Below are 21643 nucleotides of genomic sequence, written 5' to 3'. Positions count from 1 at the left end.
CATAAAATTATTACCTTTTTCTCATAATATAATTACTTTAATCTCATAAGATTATGACTTTTTCATCTAATATCACTATTTTCCCCAAAATAGTACATTATTCTAAGAAATCTGACTGTTTTCTTTTACTATTCCAACTTTTCCTCTCATAATAGTATAAATATTAGCATACATTTCTGACTTTTTTGTCCTGTGCTATTACTATTTTATTCTTTAAAAAGATTACACCCTTCTTTCCTCGCAATATTCCGATTTCATCCTCATAAAATTCTGACTATTCTTCTATTACTATTACTATTTTTTTCCTCATATTACATCTTTATCTTTTATAAAATTCTGTTTTCATTTCTTTACTATTACTACTTCATTCTCATGAAGATCAAAAATCACAACTTTTTTTCTCATAATATAAAAACCTGGTTCTTATAAAATTCTAGCTTTTTTCACATCCTGTGATTTTATCATCATTATAACCTTTTTCTCATAATAAAACTCTCATTACACCTTTATTCTCAGTAAATTATGACACTTAACTTTATTTTCATATAATTCATTAATCAAACAATTACAAAGACTTTTTTTCTTCCTCTGTAACTACTTTACGCTCATAAAATTCCAAAACTGACTTCCAACTTTATTGTCACAGGAAATGTGAAGATTTTTTTCATAATACTACAACTTTATTCTCATTAAATTGCAACTTTCCTGCTGCAATTTACAACTTTATTTCTGACTTTTTTCTTTTTTAACATCACAACTTGGTAAAAATTCATAAAATTGTTATGTATCCCACTTTATAACTCGACAGAGGCTCACCAGTAATCCAGTGCAGGATCTTGATCCATGCGCGTCCATATGCAAGGAGCACTTGGTCCCCCCTGGGGCTGAGGGCCAGTCGCCCCCCTCCACAGCCCGTCACCTGACCGCTCCAGCCATGGAGCAGCCTCAGGGGGTCTCGCTCAGTGCAGCGGTTCTTCCACACAGACACCCCTCCGTCGGACGAGCCGCTGAACACTAGTGGACCCTGAGACTGAGGAGAGGACAGGTTGTCATGGTGATGTGTGTGTGTGTACTGTATATACGAACATGTTTACGCTTTCGAGGGACAATTATTTGGAAATGAATGGTACGCCAGAAGAGATAAACAATGACAGCTATGCGTTATGCTTTAATGCCTCAGGCGTACTGGTATGATTGAAAATTGAAGAAACGCAGCTCTGGAATTCAATATTCATAAAAAAGGGCTTTTGCTGTACAATTGGCCGGCTTTCAACAAATACTCATTTGGAAGCAACAAACAGGCTCGGCTAAGACGTGGCGGTTAGATTTTCAAAAGGCTTTTCTTAAATTTGTTCCTTCACGCTACATAAGAGGGAGTAACATTTGTTTTCATGTTTTTCACATCCGCAAGCAGCTTAAAAATAACCTCACATGGCAGGTGGATAGCCACACAAAAGAGTTTCTTTCACAAATCCCCCTGAGAAAAAGGATGGACCGAAACTGTTTGGAAAAAGACAGCCCCTTGAAATAGTACTAGCTTAACTAAGATATGAGAAAAAAAATCTAAATATAACCACCAAAGAGTAAATATGATCAATATATCAAAATATTACCAAATTTTAAAAACATTTTGTACTATTAATTTTGGAAAAGCATATTTAACACTCTTTTTTGATAAACCTTTTTAAGACCATGATCAAATTTACAATGAAAAAATTTGATAAATGTTATCACTAAGGATAATATGGGATAAAAATTATCACAGTACTTAATAAAAAACAGTTCCTTGGCACCAAGATGCCACAAGATGGCACCAAAGGACTACTTTCTATTAAAGCTGTGGTGGCATCTTGCGGTGTTTTAGTAAGTGCACAATAACAGTGATTTGGCGAGTTTTTCAGAAAATAAGAGGTCCTCTCTTAAAAAAAAAATAAAATAACAAATCTGCAAATAGGTGAATACTTAAATTGTGAGGCAGGGGAACACAGTATACTATATTATATTTACAGTGGTGCCTTGAGGTACGAATGACCCAATTTATTTTTTTTAGTTACCATTCGTCGTTCTGCCGATGTTTTGCTTTGACTTCCGAGCAAAAATTTTAGATACAAACACCGTATGGTGGCAGTGAACTCAACGCAACTAAAAAAAAAAAAAAAAAAGAAAAAATACAAAAACACAAACATTTTTGTGTTCTTTATTGGAGGCGGTAACGGATTGATTGCATTTCCACTCATTTCAAAGGGGAAATATGATTTAAGGTAAGAGTGTTTGAGTAATGAGTGTGGTGACAGAATGAATTAAACTCAAGGCAACATTGCACTGTATGATATATCTTGTAAAATAAAATTTAAGACTTTAAAGACACCCTGTGTCTCCATGATGTCATTAAGGTATTTTCATGTCTGTCGCCATGGCAATAAGTCACTTACCTGAATGGAGGTGACCGCTTCCTGGTGCACGTTGATTGATTGGCAGTTGTCCAAAGTGCGCCAGCTCCAGGCTTGAACTTTGCCCCCGTCTGCGATGGGGGTGTGGGTTGGGGTGGGTTTGGGTGGAGGGAGTAGGTTTGGGATTGACAGAGTGCAAGGTTAATGCTCAGTGACAGGTGCACAGTGGCCATTACTGTTCGTGACGGCTGCCACACCTGAGCCCCTCCACCTGGCCTAAATAATTGTGCGCCTACATCTCCTCCGATCGTGTGCACTGGGCGCTCATACATAACCATTACATTCAATTTCATCGCATATCTCCAACCAGATATCACATTCTTTTGTCCACAGTGGACTTTTGACTGACATGTCTTTGTTCTATCTGCACGCTCGCACGCAAATATACAACACACACACCTGATCCTGTGATGATGTAGCCGTCGCCCTCAGGCACAAAGCAGAGCGCCGTCACAGAGTTGAACGTGTACAGAGACTTCACACACTGGCCTGCGTGGGAGTGGTGGGGGGAGATGCGGCATGAGGGGGCGGGAGGGGAGAAATATGGGCTTAATTGCCAGGACACGGACCACTGCTCGCTTGTACACACACACAAACACACACTCGTAGACATAAAAGACATTTTCTAGCATCACACAAGGGCAATTTTAAGCAATACTTGCACCAGTTCAGCTAGCTTAGGTTAAGAGTAAATCCTAGCATTATGTTAAGGGGTGCGTTTGTGTTTTAGCGGAATAGCTAAACATAGTATAGTCATAGTCGACAATACATTTAGTTAATTGTGGTTCATTTGTAGCCAAATAGAGTGCACTAATGTTCTTTTATATTAATATTACATGATTACTGCAGCTTACTGAGTCACAGTACAGTAGTTGTGAAACTCTTTGTTTTTGTCTGCATACCTGTATTTTACTGCCCCCTGGTGGCCTAGCGCGCACATCAGAAGCACACTTTGGGACTAGAATGGATAAATGACTTTCCACTCATTTCAATGGGGAAAGATAGTAGTGAGGATAAGCGGTATGGAAAATGAATGAATGAAAGATAATTTGAGATACAAGTGTTTTTAGTTATTATGAGCATGGTTTCATAAGTCCATGACTATCACCGTACTAGGGCTTTATTTTTCCTGAAATGACAACTTGTCTTGTAAAAATTGCAACTCCATTCTGATATTACAACCTTACTCTGATTAAACCACACATTTTTTGCGTAAAATTACAACTTCAATTCAGAAATCAGATATTTCATTTATTATTACGTCTTAAATCTCATAAAATTGAAATTCTGACATTTTTGTTCCTCACAGTATTACAATTTCATTTATTGAAATATTTTACATTCATAAAACTGAAATTCTTGTAAAATTAAGACTTTATTCTAATAAAATGACTCTCTTTTATAATAACTTTATTTTGAAAATTACTTTTCTAACAATGTTGACTTTATTCTCATATAATTTGACATTATTCTTATCCCAAAACACATTTCTAGGAATTTTAACATTTTCTCACTATACTTTGACATTTTATATATTAAAATTTTCTAATTTTCATTAAATTCACACTTTGTTATTTTAATACTTTCAATTCTCAGAATTAACTTTTCCCATATATAAATACAACTTTGAAAAATAATATTCTCTGAAATGTGATGTAATTCTCATAAAATGACGCTTTCCTCATATTTCATTTTATTTTTATGAATGTTTTTTTCCTCATAAAATATTTTCTTTTTATATGGGATAGGCTCCTTCACGCCCGCGACCCTTGTGAGGATAAAGCGGTACAGACAATGGATGGCTGGATTGTACAACTGTGTTCTCCTAAAATGGTGAGCTCTTCTTGCATCTTTAAAACTAGTTTTCCAGAATATTATTTTATTAAATAAAGATAAAGAAACAGGGTCCCAGCAGGTTGGAACGGGTGGAGGGAAGTGTCACGTATGTTATGTGACAGAAGAGTCTCTGCTAGGATGAAGGGCAAAGTTTAACAATGGTGAGGCTAACCATGATGTACGGATTAGAGACAACAGCAAGCAGAGGTGGAGGTGTCTGAAATTAAGATGTTGAAGTTCTCTCTAGGAGTGACCAGGTTGGATGGGATTAGAAATGAGCTCATCATTGGGACAGCCAAGGTTAGATGTTTTGGAGACAAAGTTAGAGAGAGCAGACTTCGATGGTTTGGACACATCCAGAGGAGAGACAGTGAGAAATTGGTAGAAGGATGATGAGGATGGAGCTGCCAGGCAAGAGAGCTCGAGGAAGACCAAAGAGAAGGTTGAAGGATGGAGTGAGGGAAGACATGAGGGCAGTTGGTGTGAGAGAGGAGGATGCAGGAGATAGGCTTACATGGAAAAGGATGACACGCTGTGGCAACCCCTAATGGGACAAGCCGAAACGAAAAGACTATGATAAAAATACGCTTTTATTCATTTTTCAACTATTTTTAATAGAATTATATCATTCTTTGTAATAATATACAGTATTTTTTTTTCAAATTTACTTCTGTAAAATTCAGACCACAGACTTTTTAGTTGTGATATTGCAACTTCATTAAAAAAAAAAAGTCTGACATATTTCTATTGGAATATTTTTACTTCTTGTTTCAAAAAAATTATTTTAAGTCTACATATTCATAAAATACTGACTTTTTCTTGTAGTATTATATTTATTTTATATTAATAGTTTTATTTTTTGATTAGTAATATTATTATTATTATTATTGTAATTCTGTAACTATCCTTGTAGTTTTTCTTCTTTTTGTTGTGGCCCTAAAACTTACTATTGCTAACGTACTATATGGTAAAAGGCTGACTGAAAAACATGAATTGACTGCAACTGTCCCCGTGGTCGCTCAAGGAAAAACTACTATTTACTACAATGTAGATCATGTGTTATGGTATCCTTCACAGCTTTTGACCATGAAAAACCCATCTTGTACGCTTCCTGTCTTAAACTTACCTATGCTCAGGGCCCAGATCTTGACGTTACAGTCCACCGAGCCGCTCAAAATAAACCTCTCGTCGTCTGACAACGACAGCGACCAGGCTGTGGAGAGGGGGCAATGAAGGAGGAGAGGGGCGTTGATGGGGAAGAGGAAGAGGAGATTACATAACTGTAAATAAGTGCTTTGTTTATGCTTCTATTGGGAGTACCACTCAGGGAAGAAGGAGGTAATAGACTAGACATATTGAGAGCATGAGTTCAAGTGTTCTCACTCAGTCAGTGAGACAGACACAAGAGTCTTATTTCTCTCTGGACCTGATGTGATGAAGTGCTCCTCAAATAATTACCACACTGCACACACGCATGACTGTGTGTGTGTGTGCGCGCACGCGTCCGTGCACGTGTGTGTGTACACTGAACCCTCATTTATCACAGGAGATACTTCCAGACACACCTGCATTAGGAGACATTCTTTAATATAGAAAGACCACACTGCAGAAAAAAACCTGATCGTTTTACCCTGTCACACGCGTTAAACATATTGAAAACATATTTGAACCAAAAAATAAATAATTGTGAGGATAAAATATATAGAAAATACTGTATGTAGTGTAGTGTTTGGACTATACATGCATGAGCCTTTAAGAGGCGGGGCCCGGTGCGGTGGCACGTGAGGTTGGCGAGTCTGCGTGAGTGTCTGGGTGAGATCCTATGGAGATGCTGTGGCATGACCTTAAAAAGGTAGGTCATGCTCGAAAACCCTCCAATGTGGCTGCATTAGAACAATTCTGCAAAGATGAGTGAGCCAAAATTCCTCCACAGCACTGTACGAGACCCATTGTAAGTTATTGCAAATGCTTGAATGCAGTTGTTGCTGCTCAGGGTGGCCCAACCAGTTATCAGGTTTAGGGGGCAATCACTTTTTCACACAGGGCCATGAAGGTTTAGATTTTTTTCCCCTCCCTTAATAATAAAAAACATTTAAAAACTGCATTTTGAGTTTACTTGTGTTGTCTTTGACTAATATTAAAACATTTTGATGATGGGAAACATTTAAGTTTGACAAACATGCAAAATGAGAAATGAGGAAGGGGGCAAACACTTTTTCTGTAGTTCCTTGGCACCAAAATGCCACAAGATGGTGGCAAAGCTCTACTTTCACCTAAATTAATCTCCTCAACCTACTTTAACATAGTTCCTAAGATGACACTCGTCAGCAAAGCACTACTTTTGTCTGAATGAAGCTCCTGAACTCACTTCAATATAGTTCCTTCGCACCAAGATGCCACACGATGGCGGTAAAGCACTACATTTGTCTAAATTAAGCTCCTCAACTCATTTAAACATAGTTATTAGCACAAGATGCCACTAGATGGCAGCAATTCACTACTCTTGTCAAAATGAATCCACTAAACTCACTTGAACATAGTTTCTTGGAGCCACAAGTCAGCAAAGCACTATTTTTGTCTGAATGAAGCTCCTGAACTCACTTCAACATAGTTCCTTCGCACCAAGATACCACAACATGATGGCACACCAATAATGTTTTAGTTTGTTCTACAAATAATGTTGAGGTGATTCGTAGCACTAGTGCTTTGGCCTGAGAAAAACAATAGAGTATTGGTGAGTTTTTCAGCAAATAACAGGATAGGATCCCCCCCAAAAAATTCTGAGAATATGTGAATTTGCAAATGGTGAAGAACAAATAAGCGGAGCTTAACTGTATACTGTAAAAACCTATAAAAACAAGATTGCTTAAACAAAAATACACACGATTTGAATCGTATTATCGCGGGAACATTGTATCCTCACCCAACTTCTTGCAGTACTCAGGAGGAGGGGCAGACAGGCAAGTGACCCCGCCGGTGTGACCTCCCAGGTTCTTGTGCTCTGTTGCCGTGGGAACGTGCCACACTTTGACAGTGGTATCGTGGCTTGAATGGTGCGGACAGAGAGATGAAATCAATGGACGCGTTAAAAGTTAAGAGATCTGAGGCCAGTGATCAGAGTAGGTAGGAACAGACACAAGAGACAGAGGGTATCAAATGTTAGACTAAGCCTAATTCAATGTAATATAGATCATACACAACTGTTGAATAATACATGAAACACAAAACTCATTCTCACACTCAGAACTACTCAAATTCATAGATGATCAAATGGCACAAATACCTTTCAAAGCTAAGACCAGATAACATTTTGTTCAGTGATCATTTCACTGCGAAATGCACACGTTTTAAGAATTTTTTATTTTTATTTTACGATAATGTCATAACATTATGAAATGATTAAAATGATTTAAATTACTATAAATTATGAAAAGTCATTTAAAAAAAATAATGTGACTAAAAACTTTCTAGTAAATTACTACCTTATGACTTAAATTTGAATTTCAACAAAATAATTTAAAATACCGTTTTCTTCATCAAATTAACTTTTTTTTCCTGTAGTATGAGGTTACAATCATTAAATTATTAACTTTATTTGGAATAAAATGACTAAGCTTGTAAAATCATTCAGTTATCTTTAATAATATGCGTATAATTACTTTTATAATTTTGATATAACTTTTTATAATTAAAACTATTTTTCATAAAGTTATTACTTTTTGGAGTAAAAGTACTACTTTTCGTAACATGATATTACTGTCATTGAACTATTCCGCGAGTGTTTTCATAATAAAATGACTAATTTAAAATTATTTATTCTCGTTATGAAATAACTTTTTCCACATTGAATTCAGATTTTTTTGTCAGTAATATCAGGACTTTTTTCTCAAAATTATGACTATTCTTGAAATAGAATTTACTTTTTGTCTTCAGATTTTTACCTTTTCTCATAGTTTAAGGACTTTTTTCTTGTAAAATTTCTCGTAAATCGTGACTTTATTCTTGAGAAATAATCCGCAAAGGTTGAATCACGGCAACTGGACTGTTCTTGTTTGTTGAAGACGTTTCACCTTCAATCCAAACGGCTTCTTCAGTTCTCAAACAAGAACAGTCCAGTTTCTTTGATTGAACCTTGGCGGATTACCAAGACCTGGATCACTGAGACTCTACACAGACATCCTGTTAAATAACATTATTCTGATCAAGAAAAACTTTTTCTAGTAATATTACATTTCCATCGTAGTATTACCTCTTTATTCTTGTAAAATTAAAAACATAAAAGTCATGCAATGTAACAGAAATTAGGATTGTTTTTTTTAAATTACGGTGTTTATTCTAGTAAAAGCTATGACTTTAAAATGTCTTTAATCTTCTAAAATTCTGATTTTATTCTTGTAATTTTTTGTTCCCTTAATTTTTGTCATTTGTTTTCTTATTGAATTCAGATTTTTTTTAATTCTCACGAAATTAAAACTTTCTAGTAATATCAAAAACATTTTATCGTGAAACTTTTTTCATTAATCGCAAATTTATTCATGTTAAATAACTATATTCTCATAAATGAAAACTTTTACTCGTAATACTACATTTCCCTCATAATATTACACCTTTATTTTTGTAAAATAAAAAAAAGTTGGGAATATAAGGAAACTTATAATTTTTTTAGATCTTTTCTTAAGATTAAGACTTTAAATGAATTATGAAAAATAAAATGACTTAAAACTTATAAAATGATGACTTCATTCTCATAAAATTAAGATTTTTTTTTTCTTTCCCTATATTTATTTTATTTTATTTTATTTTTTTTAAACTTAACGTGAAATTGAAACTTGCTCTATAGAATAAGTGGACTATACTCTTGTAAAAATATATATATTTGTTTTAGTTTTGCCCTTATTGTCATTAATATGCATCATTTTGAAATAAATGTATGAACATCATTATGCATCTTTTAGCAACATGCAAACTCCACACAGTCGAGGCCGGGATTTGAACCCCGATCCTCAGAACTGTGAGGCATGTGGTAACCTGTCGTCTACCGTGCCGCCTATATGGAAAATCAGCCTTTATATAAGAATAACGCTCATTTTCTACTGACACTGGTAAATCATGATGAGCATGGTATGAATACGATTTGCTTTTTTACAACAAGCAACAACTTTGGTTATTTATCATTTCTGTTGTGCTATATTGTGCCATCATATTTCTCATACTGGCTATTTTTTTCTAGTTTATGTTTCTTTACCTGCCAGAAACCACCAGGCTGTCAACAACCAGCACACAAGTGATGATGTCATTGTGACCTTCCAATAGCCTCAAGCGAAACTTTGCCTTCTGCCAACATGTTTTCAGGGATGTCAGCGCCGCATCTAAATGAAAACGAATACATTCACTGTAGGCTGGATTTGCCCTTCATGTCCATGTGCCCAATTCCAATTAATGCCTATATCTGATTATTTCTGACGGACCAAAACATTTTGTCCAATCAGATTTCAGCCTCTGCTGCCATGTCAATCTAATCTGCCCCGAATCAGTAGTGCTGGCGAATGCAATTTGAACTACACAGTGGTGCCTTGAGATACAAGTTTATTGTAATCTGTTCCACGACCACGCTCTTAACACAAAACACTCGTACCTCAAGTCATCTTTCCCAATTGAAATGAATGGAAGTACTATCGTTCCAATCCAGCCCCACCACCCATCCACCCCCCTTCCCAAAAACAAAACAAAAAACTGTAATATGTTTTTAAATTAGAAAAATAGCACTCTATAATATTGTACTTGATAAAAACATACAGTAGTGACATCACTAAACAAAATGTAAGGAATAAACAATTTTGCCACAGTTTTTGCTTCAAGTCACTTGGCATTGTTCTGCTACTTCAGGTGTGTACACCATGACCACCTGCGGGCAGTATAATACAGACATACAAAACACACACGAAGATTATTTTCACAACTGACTCAGTAAACTGCACTATATGCCTGCAGGCATTGTTATATTTTCTGTCTGCATGTGCCGCTCAACCGTTTGTTTTCAAATTTTCATTGGTTAAAGGGTGATAACACCACAACAAAACTGATGCTATTCGTTAGCCCGTCTATGGCGTTTTGCATTGTTTATTAGCAGTAAACTAAATTATTTATATTTTTCTTCAGGCAAAGTGATGTTTTTTTGTTTTTTTTAAACGCACAATGTGTAATTCTCTTTGTGTTATGTTTAGTTTGACCGTAAACTTCAACTTGGGATGCAATAAACAGCTTGAAGCCTCTTTTCTAAGAATTGTTCATTATCTGCCAAACTGCTGCTTGTTGTAAAGTGAAGTGAGTAAATTTCACTGCCACCATACAGAGCTCATATCTCAAATTGTTGCTCGCAAATCAAAGCAAAACATTTGCAGCTCATATCTTGAAAAACAAGTAAATCGGGTCATTCGTATCTCAAGGCACCAGTGGGACTGTTACAGGGCCAGACGGCAGACCCGGATGACGTCAGCATTTTCCACCCTCTGATTGGTTGGTCAGAGCAAAACTTGTTACAGTCAAGTTCAACCAGCAAAACACATCTTTAGCGATATGCACACGTTAATACATTTATTGATAAGCATCTCTGGTGTGTATGATGTCTTTTGTTTACTTTTTGTTTTGTCATGTTATTAGATAAATAATTCTGAACTGCTCCACATGATCTACGTTCCACAGTTGTGTGCTGTTACTTGAGAGCCAAAAAATTGCAGTTGTGCCATTTGAACCATGCAGTGTAAATCCATCTTTAGTCCCTTTTCGATGCTAATCAGGCCACTGGCTTGGGTTTCATTCAGCCTACCTTCTTGTGCTGGTTGCTGCCCCCTGTCATCGCGATCCGGACACTCTTCAGAATTGCCTCGTCCGTGATGTGACATCGCCCTGACATTCTGTGCCCTTTGGCACCAAGCCGTCTCCGCTGACCCTCCTGTCGCCCTCTGTGTGGCAGGCAGCCTTGGCCTCGTCTCCTCGGGGCCCCTCAGGATCTTGGAGGACGGGGGCGCTTGCGATGGAAGGTCCTCGGGGGTGTCCTCCCTGTGCCAGTGCACAAAAAAAGGGCTGAATGAATGAGCATGGAGGATAGAAGAGGCACTGTCAGTGTCTTTTCAAGTCATTGCTGAAATGTTTAGCAGGTTTTGCTGTGGAATGCGCTCTTTCTCCCTCAACGTCAACATAGATTTGAGCTTACAAGATACCATGTCTGCTGTGCAAACGGTGTTGCGGCGAATACATCTACTGCATGGTGGTATCAGTCAAGTACAGTGTTACAGGCTACATTTAAAGTAAAATGTGTGGTAAGACTTAGAAAAACATGCAAATATTAATACTGTAAATACTGCCTAGATGCCACAAGATGTCGGCGAAGGACTAGTTTTGTCTAAATGAAGTGCCTCAACTCATTTCAACTGTTCCTTTGCACCAAATGCCACCAAAGCAATACTGTTATTACTTTTGAACAAAAAAAGGGAATATGTGAGTTTTAAGCAAATAATGGAGGGGGCTGGAACGGATTTACAGTATGGCATTTCAATTTATTATTGTAAATTATGTTGCGAGTTTGGTCATGGAACGAATTACTGTAGGCTCGTAAGTCAAAGTACCAATGTGTACATAGTTTTTGTGACATTTTTGTTTGGGGGTTTTGCAGATGAGATTTTGAAAATATAAAAACTCTATGTGCCTCTGCTCAATAAAGGTTGGAAAACACTGAGCTAACGGATGCTACGTTGCACTGAGCAAGCGTACCTGTTGTGTCTCCTCCGATCAAATGAACACCAACTGTGCGTTAATTCAGTTTGATGTTAATAACCAAACATTACCTCATTTATCTGCCTCGGGGGGCTTTCATAGTAATGAATGCGGCACATATTGAGCAGGAGAAAGTTCACTTGTGTTCTTAAAGGCAGTGTTTGACCTCCACTATTTGTAATCTCTCTCTCTCTCACACACACACACACACACACACACACACACACACACACACACACACACACACACACACAACACAAGATCAAAAGTTTCCACGTCAATGTTTGGACTAATTACGCCTCTTTCCATCTGGCCCTTCCTGCCTCTCGCTTCCTTACCCTGCTCTTTTCATGTCTGCCTCTCGAATCCCAGGAGTTCGCTGCAGGCCACAGAGCTGCAGCTGAAGCTCTGCCAATCTGCACCGCAGCTCCTCCTTTTTGGAGATCTGAGAGAGACAACACAAGATGCAGAGACATTGGGTGTAAAGCAAGCGAGCGCATCCACAGGTTGTTTATACACACGAGTGATATATTCCTCCCGTCTTCATTTAATATCACATCAACAAGCAAAGTGCGAGACTGTCTGGCTGTCTTGAGTTTTATTGTGTTCGAATTAAGGCGGGCGACTTTGCATTAAGTGTCTCTTTGCTGAGTTAGAGGCGCACTCTGTCTATTACGTAAAGAAAACGGTCAGCTGACACAGGTTCGTGTCACGAGTAGAGCTGCACTCGTCGGGCCCCTTCATTAAGTACACCGGCATAAGATCATGAATACAAGAGCTGTATTAAAAAGTATGTTTTCAAAAAGATTATATGGGTCCTTTTCATATATTCTGATCAATAATGGTAAAGACACCTTTATTACATTTATAATATATTTTTATAATTTAGCAATTGTTTTATGCCACCTTGTTTATATATGGGTAAATGTCTCCCTTGCTGAAGCAGCCATGCTTAAAGTCCTATTTTCAAAATGTTATTGATGAATTAAAATTTCAGGCATTCGTACATAGTAAAGGCAACCCTTATTGACAGAGCAAATGGTGTTAACCCACTAAAATACATTTCTTCAATAATGGTAAAGACAAACAGCTTCATAAAAATCGGGAGAGTTCCACAATTTACGTGTTGCCTCTCAAACTCTGCAGATACAAGTGCATAAATGATTCTTACTACTCAATAAACCCATTACACTCTTGTCTTTTCTACAATCGTAATAACGGTAAAGATGTGCAATAGTTTTGACACTTTCACAAATTGATATATATTCATTCATATCTCAGAAATACCACCATTTATTTTTGCAAAATGGCTGCCTCATCCCAAACACTTCAGGTCATAGATTACCTCTGGTGTATTGCAACAACATGAGGCTCTCTCCAGTGGCATTAATGGTAAAAGACAGTTGGAGTGACCGTTTGTAAAAGAACCCAAAAAAAGGAACTCTGAAAACACTAAGATGCATTTGTATTTGTTTTCATTGAAAAGGTATGTTAAGCAATAGGAGAAAAATCATCTCTATCTAAAACTGTAATTAGCAATTTCAGAAAACATGTTGCAAATCATGAAACTTCATTTCAGACACCTAAAGGTAAAGATATTTTGGCATTAAAAGTTTGAAAACTATTACTTTAGAATATTTTTTTCTTAGAAACAATTGTGACCTTTAGATGGATAATAACTGCCTATAAAAATGACCCATATATTATGGCAAGCTGCAGTTTGCAATGGATTAGAACTGCACTAAATCGCACTGAAAGGTGTTTCTAATATTTCATGTTGATAACTAAAATATTAGGATGCCCTGTCCTAACTCCTGAGTGCCTACCAAATCAATGTTAAATAAATACTGTATAATAATATATAGTGCAAAAGTGCATTAGATTCAGAATCATCTTTATTTGCCAAGTATGTCAAAAACACACAAGCAATTCGTCTCCGGTAGTTGGAGCCGATCTAGTACGACAACAGACAGCCATTTGACAGAAAATACTTTTGAGACATAAAAACACAGTACGGAGTGTCCCTGAACAATAAAAGCTTACCAGTAATGCGGTAATACCTATGAGTTTTTTTTTTTTTTTTTGACAATTGTCCAAATGAGGCAGTGTTTTTTTTTTTTTTTTTTTTTTTTTTATCAGCAGTAAAAGGTGTTCAAGTTGTCAGCTAGCCCTTTATTGTTCTCTGCTTGGGGGGTGTTGGTCGCCTGTAGTTGGTTAGCGATTGTAATCCACGCCAGACTGATTAAGACTCGTCAGCGGTAAACTGTTTTTCTATCTTTACTGTATAATTTCTCTTTGCGATGTTAATTTATTTAATCAGATGGTTTCTACCGCAATTATACAGGGCTCTATCCCCGCTTCGATAGGCGTCCTCTTTAGCCTGGCGAAGTTGCTTAAGTTTAGCAGTGAACCACGGCTTGTTGTTATTGACCGTGCGAAATGACTTTGTTGGAACACACACATCTTCAAAGAAACTGATATAGGATGTAACAGTGTCCGGATATTCATCCAGGCTGCCAGTTGAAGTTTCAATGACACTCCAGTATGTGCAGTCTAAACAGCTTTGAAGTTCTATCTTTGTTTCATTGGTCCACTTCTTCACTGTTTCTATCATAGGCTTCGCACATTTAAGTTTTTGCCTGTATGTTGGTATTACGTGAATTAAGCAGTGATCATACAAGCCCATAGCTGCACAGGGGATAGCACGGTATGCTTCATTTAGCGTCGTACAGCAGTGTTCTAGAATGTTGTTTTCACTGGTAGGACAGTCAATGTGCTGCTTGTATTTAGGGAGTTTGTGGTTGAGTTTAGCTTTGTTAAAGTCCCCAAGAATAGTGAGTGGTGAATCTGGGTACTTTTTTGCACATTCGTTTACTTGTTCAGCGAGTGTTAGCAGTGTGGCATTCGTGTTAGCTTGAGGATGAATGTAGACACCCGCGAATATAAAAGAGGCGAACTTGCACGGCGAGTAGAATGACTTACAGTTCAAAAACAGCGACTCCAAGTCCGGGCTACAGTGTGTGCTTTGCTCCGTCATGTCGGTACACCATTTTTTGTTGCTATAGAAGCATATCCCGCCGCCTTTTGTTTTTCCCCATAACTCCGTGACACAGTCTGCCCGCTGTAGTCGGAAGCCCGGAAGCATTACGGCGCCATTGGGGGCATGTTCAGAAAGCCATGTCTCCATGAAGCACAGGGCAGCGGAACGCCTGATGTCTTTTCTGGTCTTTGTGAGAAGATGAAGCTTGTTCATTTTGTAAGTGAGTCGCGTAATGTCTCCAAAGATGAACGAAAAACACAAAAACGTAGACAGTACTACAGACCACATAACCGAGGCGACCACAAGGTTAGGCGCCATGTTGTATAGTAGTAGTAGTGCAAGATCAAATTACCCCAGTATCTATGTATTAAAAAGAAACTATATTAATGTAATACAACATGTTAATGTATTTGATTTTAGACATATTTATTTAATATATAAAATAAGTACTTAAAACTATGTGTACTCTATATTTTGCATGCAGATACTGTAAATACAGTATATACAGTACATACTATACGCACACATATGCGTGGAAGTACTGTATACACTGTATATATGCTGTCTATACACACACCCGCAGTCTACTGCCTACTAGAACAGCTAAACTTTATTTGGGGTTAATTAAAGGCACTTTAAACCTTTAAACGGTGGCAGATCTTTGTGGACCCCTGTTTAACATGAGTTTGATTGGTTAGTTCTGAACACACTTGTGCAACCACGTCATCACAGTTGTTTATTTTTACTTACCCTTTCTAAAGGTTTTTTTTTCAATTGAGTTGTACAAGTTATAGGTCACATTAATATTAATGGTGGCCAAAGTTTTGATCTTGGTCTTATTTTTTATATCACAAAAACCTGGCATTTGAACAGGGGTGTAGACCTTTTAGGGTTAGGGTTATATATGATATGTGTAATATACACACTCGTAATATTAATACATTATATACTTTTCTTTTTTAATTAAATAAAAAACATTTCAGTAATCTATCTGAAATATATACATACAATATAAACATGATGTTAATTATAGTTTATTTAAAATAATGATGCATAGTTGCATAATCTTTAACTTTCAAAGCTCTAATAGCAATAGTTTAAAAACTGTTTATTAATTAAAAGTTTTTAACAGCAAAAGTTTTAAGAAGTTGTGCTTTCTACAATGGTATTTTTTTTTATGTGTAAGAATGCTCTGCGTGGAGTCCTCATTAAGTATGTTTTGAAACAACACTACATACAGTATAGTGTCTTTGAAAAAAGCAATATATTTTGAAGTGTTGCAAAAAAACAAGCTGCACAAAAGTGTCAAGTGAAAGCAGATCAATGACCCCACGCTGCAGACCACAACTGAATCTCTATGATCTGACTTGCCATTAGGAGCTTTGAGAAAGGTTGCAAGGGTACATACATAACTCATATTATATATATTAAAGTGGGTATAAAAAGTCTACACACCCCTGTTCAAACGTTTTTGTGATGCACAAAAATCATCCATCCATCCATCCATTTTCTGAGCCGCTTCTCCTCACTAGGGTCGCGGGCATGCTGGAGCCTATCCCAGCTGTCATCGGGCAGGAGGCAGGGTACACCCTGAACTGGTTGCCAGCCAATCGCAGGGCACATAGAAACAAACAACCATTCGCACTCACAGTCATGCCTACGGGCAATTTAGAGTCTCCAATTAATGCATGTTTTTGGGATGTGGGAGGAAACCGGAGTGCCCGGAGAAAACCCACGCAGGCACGGGGAGAACATGCAAACTCCACACAGGCGGGGACGGGGATTGAACCCCGCACCTCAGAACTGTGAGGCTGACGCTCTAACCAGTCGGCCACCGTGCCGCCGCACAAAAATCAAACAGAGATAAATTATTTCAAAACTTTTCCCACCATTTATTTTACCTAAAACATGCACAACTCGATTGGAAAAAAATAGAAAGCTTTTTGGGAGGGGAGGTAAATAAAAACAACACAGATAATGTGGTTGTACACCCTCTTATAACTGGGATGTGGCTGTGTTCAGAATAAACCAATCAAATTCAAAACCATGTTAAATGAGAGTCGGAACACACCTGCCACCATTTAAAGGCAAGCCAGCTTTATTTACATAGTGCATTGCATACACAAGGTAACTCAATTTGCTTTACATGATTAAAAGTATATTCAAAAGCTTTGAAAAATAAGAAACAAAGAACACCTAAAAGCAAAGTACAGAAATACGAAAGTTACGTATTCTACGGTTCTATGAATCCTGGATGACGGCCAGAGGTGGTGCTTCAAGCACTGGATGATCCCTCTAGCGCATGTGCAGGTCGAGATTTGAATAACAACAAAGTCACGTGACCTCCCGGTGCAGCGCCTTGGCATATATAAGCACATGGCACTGGAAGCCAAGTCCCTTAATCTTCTCGCGAACATATGAGGATCACGAGGGACCGGAAACTCTGGCGGTCTTTCAGGATTCATAGAACCGTAGTTACATTACGTCCTATTTCATCCCTCCTGACTGCCAGAGGTGGTGCCTCAAGCACTAGATGACGTGTAACAGCAAAGTCACGAGGAATCCACAGACCACCATGGAGACCCACCTCAGGTAGAGCAATGGTGACGTAAAAACTTATCAAGTGGATGGGAGACTGCCACGTTCACCCCATAGAATCCAGCAAATGTAGAGGACATTGTCCAAGAGGCAGCCGTACAGATATCTGCCAGCGGATCTCCTGACGTGGCAGCCCAGGAGGTTGAGAGGCTCCTGGTAGAGTGACAGGACCCCCAAAAACAGCGGCCAGCCCTGGGACACATAAGCCTGTGCGATAGCTGCAACGACCCATTGAGCAAGGCGTTGCTTAGAAAGAACCAGACCTATACGGGGCCCCGCATAACACAGAAAAACGGTGTCTGATTTCCGCACTGCTTTAGTGATCTTTGCATAGGCCTCTATAGTGTACACAGGGCACAGATCTTCAACAACAGAACCAGAGTTAAAACATGCCAACTGGATTGGTTGGGCGACACCTGCACGTAACAACACCTTGGGGAGGAAAGAGGCATTAGGCCAGAGGGTCACACCTGAACCATCAGCATTCGGAAACCGGGCAGTGGACTGCAACAGGCCCGTGAACGCGGCACCATGCATCAAACAACTTCCAGTTATTGGCGTACACTTTCACACCCCACACCCACCCAGCCGCACCCCTGACCACCATCATACATCTGACTCCCCCTCCTGCATTGACCATCCACGAACAGGATGTGAGACGTATCTTCTAACAACAAAAGATCAACAAAGCGGCGGGCCCAGACCTTGTGTCCCCATCCTGCCTCAAAATTTACGCGGACCAGCTCGCCCCAGTCGTCACACAAATCTTCAATAGATTTCTGGAACTGTGTTAAGTACCACCCTGTTTCAAACACTCCACAAGCATCCCATTCCCCAAAAAACCTGCAATCTCGGGTCTGAATGACTACAGGCCTGTCGCCGTGACATCTGTGGTCATGAAGTCCTTTGAACGCCTCCTGCTGGACCACCTCAGCTGGACCACCTCAACAGCATCACAGCTTCCCTGCTGCACCCCCTGCAGTTTGCCTACCGAGCAAACAGGTCTGTGGATGACGGCGTCAACATGGGACTGTACTTCATCCTAGAACACCTCGACGGCGCGGGGACCTATGCGAGGATCCTGTTCGTGGGCTTTAGCTCTGTGTTCATTACCATCATCCCTGAATTCCTCTCCTCCAAACTTCTCCAGCTCAGCGCACAGCAGGTGAGGCTTAGGGACACCACCTCATCCACACGCACCATCAGCACCGGGGCTCCCCAAGGATGCATCCTCTCTCCGCTGCTCTTCTCGCTCTACACGAACGACTGCACCTCAACGCACCCAGCTATCAAACTCCTGAAGTTTGCAGGCGACACTACAGTCATCGGCCTCATCAAAGACGGTGACGAGTCTGCGTATCGACAGGAAGTGGAGCGGCTGGAGCTGTGGTCCGGTCGACACAACCTGGAGCTGAACACGCTCAAGACTGTAGAGATGATTGTGGACTTCAGGAAGCATCCTTCATCACAGCTGCCCCACACGCTGTCCAACTGCCCTGTGTCCACCATCGAGACCTTCAAGTTCCTTGGAATTACAGTCTCTCAGGACCTGAAGTGGGAGATCAACATCAACTCCATCCTCAAAAAGGCCTAGCAGAGGATGTACTTCCTGCGGCTTCTGAGGAAGCACGGCCTGCCCCAGGAGCTGCTGGGGCAGTTCTACACAGCGGTCATCGAATCAGTCCTGTGTTCTTCCATCACAGTCTGGTTTGGTGCTGCTATAAAAAAGGACAAACTCCAATTGCAACGGACAATCGAAACTGCTGAAGAGATTGGCGGTACCCCCACCCTTAAGGACTTGCACGCTGCCAGAACTAAGACAAGAGCATGCATAATCTTCTTGGACCCTCCACATCCTTGTCACCAGCTCTTACAGCTCCTTCCCTCAGGTTGGCGCTATCAAACAATGCAAACTAAAACTAGCAGACATTACAACAGCTTCTTCCCTCTTGCCATTAACTTCTTAAACAGTTGACTGACAATTCCATTGTAACATGCTGCCAATTTGGTCTTGTGACTGTTGTCACATCTCTGTCAGGCCAATTATACATTATTCGTACATTCACTGTAGTAGTCTCGCCACTTTGCAGGAATTGCATATCTGTTGTTGACCAATACTGGCCACTTGTGCTTGAGAAGTATTTGCACCATTTCCACAATTGACATCGTTCCAGATTATCGCACTGCTAGTCACTTTAAACTGTTTAAATTTCTTGGAGTCTCTGCGCCATTTGCACAATGGTCACTGTACCAGACTATTGCTCTATTAGTCATTTCAAATTGCTCTAAATTGCTAGAGGAATCTGCATCATTTGCACATCCATCCATTTTCTGTAACCGCTTATCCTCACGAGGATACACACACACACATATATATATTAAACACAAAAACATTGGAGAAATTGTATTTGAAATCATGGCTAAACAATAATAAATTCATAAAAACATGTACCTGATCAACACTCATCATCCATTCTAAAACATTTCTGGAATGCTAATCACCAACCATAACTTCATGCCAGCTGCAAAATATGTTATTATTATGTTATTTTATTTGTGTACGAACTGTACTTTAAACAACAACTAACAACACATTTACATAAATAAAAATAATTATGTAAACTGTATATGAAATTCACATTTTAAACAGAAGTAGTATTATTATGATTTCCCTATGGTGCATACAGCATAAAACCTTTTATGTGGAAAAAAAACGCTACAATTGTTTTTTGTTTCTTTTCTTTTTTCTGAACAATACAACAGACACTGCGCCGCTACCTGATTTTAGGACCCTAGTCAAGTTTCGAAAGAAAATATCATTATTTCCACGGATATTTTGAAGTTATTTCAACTCACCTAGTGTTGAGTATATGCTACAAGACTTACCTAGCTAAGTAGAGATAAATATACAAATATCAGTGTAAGTTATTTGGTTTTAAACTGCGCAAACGCCTCATGTTTTACAGTGTGGGGAGTCTGACACGGTTGGGGTGACGTTGTGTACAATTTCCACTGAGAGGAGGAATTTATAAAACTCACAATACGTAAAGCCAGAGTTGTGTGCTCCCAGCACGTCCCTTCTCAGCCTTACAAACATACATGTAACATACAGGTAGTGTTTTCCGTAAGAATCAGATGGGATGAGCTCCACCTCGGGCTTGTTAGCTCAGTTTTTTTTTTTTAAATAAATATCCAAAAATCTAAAATAATGTTCACGTTTTTATTATTGGGTGTTGTGTTTAGAATTTTGAGGGGAATTTAATTTAGTAAATGTTAGAGTAAGACTATAAAATGTGGAAAAAGTGTCTGTATCAATCATTTGTAGAATTTATTTCTGTAAACGTCCTCAATTTATATCAACATTCATAAATACTTTGGGATAAACCATTTTTTTGCGGTCGTTTTATTGAATCTTTACTTCTCTAAATATGTGATAAACTTGTCCTCGAAACAACCATAAAAGAAACTATAAGAGTGGTCGTGTACCTTGAATCTCTCCTCGGGGTTGAGACTGATTTTTATCTCCAGATTCTCAATCTGCCTCAACTTCTTCTGGAGCTTCCTCACCTCCCCCATTTGGACCGCCAAGCTCCTCTGCTTGTATGAGTAATTCACTAACTCTCAAATTGGAACATAATGTGAAGGAAAAATGGGGGGGGCGTGGGTTTGTCATTAAAAAAGCACTATGTGGATTTGAATGGAGATATTGTTGGAATGGAGACTGTTTGGTTTGGGCAAACGTGTCGCCGGATGTCGTGGAGTTGCAGAAGACGTGTCGGTCTGCTTCGACAGCGACACCAAGTGGCCAGAGTTCCGGTACTTTATGGATAATGTACCACCGAAGCTTTTACATTATCAAGAGTCCTCTAGTAGTATTTGTTGAATTTACACCTCTTTTTCCTAAAATTGGTACAATCTTTATTAATTTGGATATATTTTGTAATAT

At 38.8% G+C, this 21643-nt stretch overlaps 1 protein-coding gene across 3 annotated transcripts in view; it reads right to left on the bottom strand.

The window, feature by feature from the left end:
* si:ch211-154o6.3 (uncharacterized protein LOC563854 homolog) overlaps positions 1-21643 on the bottom strand; it is a 31730-nt gene that overhangs the window by 8701 nt on the left and 1386 nt on the right. The window contains exons 1-9 of one of the 3 annotated variants that reach the window (XM_061776364.1): positions 21184-21471; positions 12398-12504; positions 11113-11345; positions 9532-9655; positions 7210-7331; positions 5413-5499; positions 2850-2939; positions 2433-2521; positions 817-1030 (exon numbers count right to left, since the gene is read on the bottom strand). In XM_061776364.1, the coding sequence (XP_061632348.1) occupies positions 817-1030; positions 2433-2521; positions 2850-2939; positions 5413-5499; positions 7210-7331; positions 9532-9655; positions 11113-11345; positions 12398-12504; positions 21184-21273 (1156 nt within the window). In that variant the 5' untranslated portion in view covers positions 21274-21471. Of the gene's footprint in view, positions 1-816; positions 1031-2432; positions 2522-2849; positions 2940-5412; positions 5500-7209; positions 7332-9531; positions 9656-11112; positions 11346-12397; positions 12505-21183; positions 21472-21643 lie in introns of those variants that run through there. The other 2 variants (XM_061776366.1, XM_061776365.1) reach the window with 2 other exon arrangements.

The sequence above is a fragment of the Phyllopteryx taeniolatus genome, chromosome 6, assembly GCF_024500385.1.
Source record: "Phyllopteryx taeniolatus isolate TA_2022b chromosome 6, UOR_Ptae_1.2, whole genome shotgun sequence".
NCBI lineage: Eukaryota > Metazoa > Chordata > Actinopteri > Syngnathiformes > Syngnathidae > Phyllopteryx > Phyllopteryx taeniolatus.
Note: the sequence above shows the minus strand (reverse complement) of the source record. Positions and strands in the feature narration are given on the sequence as shown.